The sequence below is a fragment of the Macaca nemestrina genome, chromosome 6 (assembly GCF_043159975.1).
Source record: "Macaca nemestrina isolate mMacNem1 chromosome 6, mMacNem.hap1, whole genome shotgun sequence".
Classification (NCBI taxonomy): domain Eukaryota; kingdom Metazoa; phylum Chordata; class Mammalia; order Primates; family Cercopithecidae; genus Macaca; species Macaca nemestrina.
The window spans coordinates 119,895,743-119,904,303 of record NC_092130.1 but is presented as its reverse complement, the minus strand read 5'-3'; the positions used below and the strand labels follow the sequence as shown (position 1 = coordinate 119,904,303).

Below are 8,561 nucleotides of genomic sequence, written 5' to 3'. Positions count from 1 at the left end.
TGCATTCCCAGGTGGTTAAGGCATTCTAGGTCACAGGGTAAGATAGGAGGAGGTCAGCACAAGATTCACGTCATAAAGATCTTGCTGATAAAACAGGTTGCAGTAAAGAAGTCAGCTAAAACCCACCAAAACCAAGATAGCAATGAGGGTGACCTCTGGTCGTTCTCACTGCTACACTCCCAGCAGCGCCGTGACAGTTTACAAATGCCATGGCACTGTCAGGAAGTTAGCCTATATGGTCTAACAGGGGGAGGCACAAATAATCTACCCCTTGATTAGCATATCACCAAGAAATAACCATAAAGATGGGCAGCCAGCAGCCCTCGGGGCTGCTTTGTCTATGCAGTAGCCATTCTTTTATTCCTTTACTTTCCTAATAAACTTGCTTTCACTTTACTCTATGGACTTGCCCGGAATTCTTTCTTGCGCAAGATCAAGAACTTTCTCTCACGGTCTGGATCAGGACCTCTTTCCTGTAATAGTACTGCCAGTTACAGAAGTAAGCAGATGGAGGTCTCTTTCTGAAGGTCATACCTCAAACAAAATCAATCCTTTTTTGTGGTGCAGAAACCAGTCTACCCCCAGAGGACACAAAATATGCTGGGCTGAGGCCTCTTCCTTCCTGGCCCCTTTTCTGTTTGCCTTCTCCCCTGTGGGCCTCTCAGGCTCCTCTCTGCCATGCTTTCTCCACTGGGTCTGTCATGACAGCCTACGCTGGGATCTCAGGGATCCAAAAAGCAAAAGCACCCCCTGGGTCTATGGGGACAACCATTCTTGTTCCTATGCAAAATCTGGCTTGGGGAACTGTAATTTCGATCTAAGTCACTGGTACTGGATTAGAAATAAAAGAGTCAGACAGCAACAAACTCTACTACTTTGTTTATTTTGTATACATTTCATGATCCTGGGGATTACATTGACATTACTTTTGTCTCTACTTTTTCTTCAAATAGAGATTAAGACTCAGCTAAAAATGTACTTTATTAACACTGATGCCATGAAAACTTCTTTTTAAAAATGAGGTATTTGGTTTACTGTCCCAAACAGTAGAGGTTTGGGCAAACTGCAGAAATGGTCTAGTAAGTAAGAAAATGAAAGTGAATACACTGAAACATAAAACAGAAGCAAGATTTGGCAATATGCTGCTCTGACACCCTGAGAATTTTTACTGCAGGCAAAATAAATCCACCACCTTTTATCTCTAAAAGCAAAACCCAGCATGATTTCTTCCTAGGGCATACATTTCTATTCAGAAAAGACCACAGAATAAAGAGGTGAGTTAATATGAGAAAGGTAAAGACAATAAGATCATTCTTTTTGCCCCTTTCCCCACCCCAATAAAAACATACTTATTAAGGGGCCACTATTTCCCTTGCTTTCAAATTATCTTAGAAAATATTTAGAATTACACAACAGCAGCATTTACAAGTGAATTTATATAGAACTGTTGTCAAGGCTCAAAATATCATGAGAGCTCTTGAAAAAACAGTTGAGGTATTTCACATAAAAAACTGAACAATCAGGTTAGCCACACCTAAAATGATGATGAAAACGTGAAAGACTAATTTAGGCCATGTCAGACGCTCTTCTTGGTGGAGGGATATTATATAGATGAGAGATGGGTATATGAATACAAAGGCCAGGCCACACGCTGCTCCTGAATATCTGCAAAATAAAAGCTTTTGGGGTTAATATTCATCTTGCACTTTGCTTTTTTCTGATTTACAATTAAGGTAAACAGAGTACAATTTAAATTCTCCTCAATCTGATAGCTCAACAAAAATTAGTTTTGATTCATTTGTTGTTGACATAAAACATCTGGGTTTAAAACTTACTTTACTTGCTAAGTTAATATAAAATATGATTTCTTGCTCATCTTTATAGCATCAGATTGACAAAGACTTTTTATTCATCCCTCAAATCTCTGTAGTTCCTCTGTGTTTGGGTGATTGTGGCTACTTCCTCAGAAACATCTGGAGTTAGGCCTCCTATCTTTGATCTTTTATAAACTAATTACTCATTCTCAGTTTTTGAGGGACTGTTAGCATCCCCATTTAAGTATGAGAACAGATAAATGCTACCATGGCATTCAGCATGAATATGAAAGATAATAGCAAAAATACTTAAACATGAGACTGTCACAGAGAAATATGCACTTTCTTCTCCTTTTCTCTATACTTGGGTTTTCTTGAGGAACAGTTAAATAGGAACTTGTAAGCCCATTATATTCAATAAGCAACAGGCTAACAATCTCCTCCTCTTGTTCCTTGTTACTTTCTTAGGTAAGAGTGTTCCAAAAAAAATGACTCACTCCTGCTGTCTATAGTAAGAGAAATGAGATCATTCTAAATCCCAATTTCCCATGAGCATTTGAGGTACAACTTTATTCCTACTCTATTCATCCTGTCACGTTTTTAGGAAAAGGATATTAAAGAAAGCCATCTAGGGTCTAAACTCGTACTTAAACTCTTACTTTTTGACTACAAATGACATTGAAATATATTTTTGAGTAGAAATGGATTAAGGAACTTAGAATGGATTAAGGAAGCTTTGACAAATAAAGGACCTCCCAGGTACTCCCACAAAGTTATACATATATTAAAAATGACTTTTTATTTTGGATATAGAGAGGAAATAAAGTGGAAGATGATGAGAAAAAGAAAAAGAAAATGATGCCTGAGGCTAAGGGATAATGGGGCTTCTAGAATGAGTTCCTCACTAGAACAAACAGAAATGGAAGATAATGAGCATCTTAACTGATACCAAGGGGCTGTATTTGAATATTACTAGTTTTAAATACTCACAGGAATTTCATACAATTAAATTAAAACAACGACAACAACAGGAAAAGCCTAAAACTAAAGACCAATATATGTAAGGGCACCATTCCTTTACAAGGCAGTACCTTATGATCCCTCCTATGTTTGGGTAGAAACAGGCCATGATCACTCCAGCTCCCACAATAATTAGATTAAGAATCAGCACGTGGAAAATGCTAGAAGTTGAGAAGAAAGTTTGGAGGAAAGAAAAAATACAAAAATAGGCAAATTATAACGACTAATATGAGAATACAGTTCATTCTTAACATCATTAAAATAAATATGTCTTAAGCTCGATAAAATCACAGCAAAAATAGAAGGCAACAGTAGTCCTCAATTTTGGTAATGAGAAAGTGAAATTAGCTCTTTTGTGGAATTACACTGGTTAAATTTTGTAGAAGCACACTGGTAATGTGTATCAGAATTCACATTCTTTGATCTATGATTCCATTTGGAATATCTTAAGAAAATAATCCAAACAATGAAAATGCTATGAATATCAAGATATTTATGAAAAAACAGAAGAATCCTGGACACAGCAAGGCAACAATTTACTTGACAGAATATGTTGAAAATTATTTAAAATAACTTATCATTATTACCTTGTCAGGTAAAATACTATCTAGGCAATTCAGAAAAAAAGTCAGCGAGGTTTTCACTACACAAGAAAACACCAAAAACGTTTGAAAAAAAGATCAGAAGGATATACACTGAGAAGGCAGTAGTGATTTTTTTACAATTTGGGGTTTTGGATAACATTCCCTCTTTTCTATATTTAACAAACTTTTCATAAAGTGTTCAAATTACTTTTATATTAAAAGCATTATATTAAAGGGAAAGACAAAATGGGCAGGTTTTTATTTTCCAGATTTAACCACTTAAAGAAAGTGGTCATACCTCATACTTAAAGCATAAAGAAAGAACTTAAAGTTACTCACTACCATCAACAGAATATTTACTAAATACTTTAACTAGATATTAACAATTCAAGGTTTAGGAATCAATTTTGGACACAAACAAAAATAATGTAAATGAAAATTTGATGCTGAAGAAATAACTCCATTTCCCCTGAAAATGATTCTCAAAAGCCAAATGTACACATCAAAGCAACCCTTTGGGCCCAAGTTATCAGAGGTTAATTAATCCCAGATAAAGATTACAGAGAGAATTAAAAACAAAGAAAATTATTTATATAAATAAGTGGTTAGTCATATACCCTGATGAATTAGAAAGATATTAGGCTTACAGATCTTATTGTTTACCCAGAAACTCTAACCTTAAAATTGCTTCAGAGCTTTGAGGTATTGGCTGGGCCTTTGTTATTTCTGTATTATAAAAGGAAACAACTTTGTATACATAGAGGGAGGCAGTTGTACTCATCTGTATTCCTTTTCTAAAATTTTATTAATTATTATTATTTTTTTAAGAGACGGGGTCTTGCTCCGTCATCCAGCCTGCAGTGCAGTGGGGCAATCATGGCTCACTGAAGCCTTGAACTTCTGGACTCAAACCATCTTCCTGAATACCTGGGACCACAGGCATGTGTCACCATGCCCAGCTAACACCCATGTTTTCCATACTGTATTCTTTACTGCCAAACACTCTCCAAAGAATAAACAAGGTCCTCGATAAAGGAGTAGAACATTAATTTTGCTAAATCTCATGTTTGAATACACAATCTTTCAAATATTCTATGTGATCAAATAGGAAGGTCATAATAAAGCACATCTACTGTGTACTGCAGTACAGTACACTGGAAGTCCTGAGGAAAAGTACTTGTGTGGCTGAGCTGAGGAGGACCTAGCTGTTTTGCCTACCAAATGCTTTTTATACTTGAATTGCAGTCAAACTATGGTCATTCAAACTCAGGTGTTGGACAGGTATTTTCCAGAAAATGAATGATATAAGCTTGTCACTGCAAGGAAAACAACTCGCAGTATTTGTTGCCAAAGATAAAATTAAAGTTTTCAAATAAAAACTAGAATTTTGGAAAACTTGTATTTGCTACCCTGAGCTTGACAATGTTTAAAGGCTCTTATGATGAAATTAGTGATAGTATTAATGAAATTGGGTTTTGATATTGTAAAATGAAGTGTGTCAACATTTGGAAGATCCACAGAACTCAGTGAACCAATATTTTCCAAATGATCAAACAGATGTTACAAAATCATGCATGCGTAAAAGATCCAAAGTGCACGATAGACCAGTTGGTTTTAATGTCAACAAGTTTCAGATTCCACATTGCAACTCATAAGAAGCTACCACTTGTCAGGTTTTGGCACAGTATCAAAGAAGAATATCCAGAAGTATATGAAAAGGCTATTAAAAGTACTCTTTCTTTTTCCAACTATCTATGTGAGGCTGGATTTTCTTCACAAATCTAAATGAAAACAGCATATTATAACATGGAATGCAGAAGTAGAGAGGAGAATCCAATTGTCTACTAGTAAAGCAGAAATTAGAGTTTTGCAAATGTAAATTAAAGTTTTTTTTTTTTTTTTTTTTTGAGATGGAGTCTTGCTATGTCACCCCGGCTGGAGTGCAGTGGTGCCATCTTGGCTCACTGCAACCTCTGCCTCCCGGGTTCAAGCAATTCTCCTGCCTCAGCCTCCCAAGTACCTGGGATTATAGGTGCCTGCCACCACGCCAGGCTAATTTTTGTATTTTCAGTAAAGATGGGGTTTCACCATGGTGGCCAGGATGGTCTCCATCTCCTGACCTCATGATCCACCTGCCTCGGCCTCCCAAAGTGCTTGGATTACAGGTGTGAGCCACCACGCATGGCCAAATTAAAAATTTTTTGAAAGCAGTTATTTTTATTTTTTTTTTAATTTTAATGATGGTGAGTACATAGTAGGTGTTTATATTTATGGGGTACATGAGATGTTTTCATACAGGCATGTAATACATAATAATCACATCATGGAGACTGGGGTATCCAAGCCCCAAAAGTGGTTTTTTACAAAAATGTTACTTAACAAGTAATGCTTTTATTATTGATTTTAAAGAAATTAAAAATACTTTGCTGGGTATGGTGGCTCATGCCTGTAATACTAGCACTTTGGGAGGCCGAGGCGGGCAGATCACCTGAGGTCAGGAGTTCAAGATCAGCCTGCCCAACATGGCGAAACGCCATCTTTACTAAAAATACAAAAAATTAGCCAGGCATGGTGGTGGGTGCCTGTAATCTCAGATACTTGGGAGGCTGAGGCACGAGAATTGCTTGAACCCAGGAGGCAGGGGTTGCAGTCAGCCGAGATGCACCACTGTACTCTAGTCTGGGCAACAAGAGTGAAACTCCATCTCAAAAAAACAAAAAACAAAACAAAACAAACCTAAATTCTATTTTTTAATATTTAAATGCTGATACCTATACCTGCATAAACTAAAGCTCCTGGAGTCGTCCATACATTTTTAAGAGCATAAAGGGTCCTGAGACCAAAAATTATGCTCCAAAGTATGCACACTCTATAGAGTACTTATAACTGTTGGATAAATGAAAATGACAGTGTGTTCTTGGTGGCAGGGGAAGAACTGTAATGTGAAAACAAAAGGGAAATCTCTGACTTTTTCCAAGAAGAAAAAACATTCTTATAAAGACAGCCACAATTCTGCAAAATAATGGCAGAAAACAGGAATAATGTATTTGCTTAGCATTTTTTCATCTATGACTTCACTGTATTTATTTTCTTCGAAGAATATAAATACAGTAGAGTAGAAACACAATCAGAGGCTTACACTTACTAAGCTCCAATCTTCTGGATAATAATATTAGAACTATAGCTGCTGCTATACTTATCAGTGCTTGAACCTGGTAACTCTTGACTTTTGCTTTGTTTTGAAACCAACATATTTATGGCGAAAATTATTTACTGAAGAAGCAGACTACATTAGTTCATTTTAAACAAGAACTGATTAAGACCACTTGTTTAGTTGGTTACTGTAAATGCAATTTTTTTTTCAAATTTTATTTAAAATTTTTATTTCTTTAAAAGAACTTATTCCTAATAAAAGTGGATTAGGTTCTTTTTACTAGGATGAACCTATAATAAGACTTAATGTAAGAGTAGGAGTTAGCCAAGAGCTCACAAGAAGACTGCTGGGAAACTCTGAAATGACATATAGAAATTTCTCTTGGATGAGGGTAACCAGCTTTGAACAGATTTTCAAAAGAACTCGCAACTCCTTCATCCCCAATAAGAGGTTAACAATTATAGCAGTAATTTAAACTTGTTATATATCAAATAAAAATTAATTATATATCTGACCTTCAATTCTTAACAATTGATCATTTATGTAAAACTGCATAAATGTTAATGAATATAAAAGTAAGGATTGTTGGGCTCAGAAAACCATACCTTAGAAACAAAAGTTTTTCTCTGACCTTCTGAATCTCAGTCCCATTCTCCCGAAGCTAGCTTAGAAACTAGAATCCCTCTTCTTCCCCAACGTGGAAACGAAAACATTTTCCCTCAAGCTGGCCATAAAACCTAAAAATATCACTCGAATTTCCCTCTATTTCTGTGTAAAAACTAGCCATAAAGAAATGATCTGGCCTGTCTTGTTTGACTGCAGGTCATAAGACTCCCATAACAGAGGGGGTCCTGCCCCAGACTCAAATAAAAAAACATATGCTCAGAGAGGCTAAGAATCTAGACAGAGGGGCCTTGCTGGGTTTCCCCACTCAGTCTATTAGCATTAGACATGGCTGTTCACATAAACGTAATCATAAAAATGGACAATTTCCCCTGTATCTTTGGGTCTTCTTTCTAAAGGCTCCCATGTAACATAAAACCACATTCAAATACATTTATATGCCTTTTCTCCGCTTTTTTTTTTTTTCTTTTGGAGACAGGGTCTCATTGTATCACCAGAGCAGTGGCGTGATCTCAGCTCACTGCAGCCCCTATCTCCCGGGCTCAAACGATCCTCCTCCTCCTACCTCAGCCTCCTGAGTAACTGGGACTACAAGCATGCCCACCATGCTCAGCTAATTTTTAAAAATGTTGTAGAGATGGAGTTTCACTATGTTGCCCAGGTTGGTCTTGAACTCCTGGGCTCAAGTGATCCACCCACCTTGGCCTCTAAAAGTGCTAGGATTACAGGCATGAGCCACTGAGCCTGGCCCTTTTTGCCTATGAATCTGCCTTTTGTCAGTCATTTTCAACAAACCTTCAGAGGGCAAAGGGGAAGTTTTCCCTTGGTCCTGATAGCTTCAATGACCAATAATTAAAATAAAAGTGTTGCTTCTCATTAGCTACACATTGCCAACATAGGTACTATACATTATAAACTTCTTGACAACATGTAAATCAATAGCAATTAAATAATAAGATAAATATAAGTGGTATCAGAGCTAATTAACTATACTGGAAGGAACGAACTTTAAATCATTTTAGACAAGGGAGTGGCTTCTATTTTTAAAGCTCTTCAGGGAAGAGGACACCAATGATCTATCTTTAGTCACCACTTTCATTAGGCATTTTTATAGCAAAAGGATCAGTCACACTTTAAACTGACCTGCTTGCACAGTCATTTGTTGCTTGGCACATCTTGCTGGTCAAGAGAAGAGCCCTTACCTAGGATAAATGTCACCGAAGATATGGCCCAAAAGCTGGACACGAGCCAGGTAGCCTAAGAGTGGGTATACAGTCATCATCTGGAACAGCAGGAATATCCTTGCAATGAAGGACAGGGTGTCACTGCTAGGGAAGTTGTCTAAAAAATTCTAATCCAAGAAAG

General features: G+C 36.9%; 1 protein-coding gene across 9 annotated transcripts in view; it reads right to left on the bottom strand.

The window, feature by feature from the left end:
- Positions 1-864: 864 nt before the first annotated feature.
- Positions 865-8,561, bottom strand: part of LOC105499392 (solute carrier family 38 member 9) — an 87,320-nt gene continuing 79,623 nt past the window's right edge. For 6 of the 9 annotated variants that reach the window (XM_011771939.2, XM_071098917.1, XM_024786941.2 and 3 more), the window contains 3 exons: positions 8,399-8,547; positions 2,906-2,995; positions 865-1,665 (listed from right to left, as the gene is read on the bottom strand). In XM_011771939.2, the coding sequence (XP_011770241.1) occupies positions 1,500-1,665; positions 2,906-2,995; positions 8,399-8,547 (405 nt within the window). In that variant the 3' untranslated portion in view covers positions 865-1,499. Of the gene's footprint in view, positions 1,666-2,905; positions 2,996-8,339; positions 8,548-8,561 lie in introns of all 9 variants that reach the window. The other 3 variants (XR_011625021.1, XR_011625022.1, XR_011625020.1) reach the window with 3 other exon arrangements.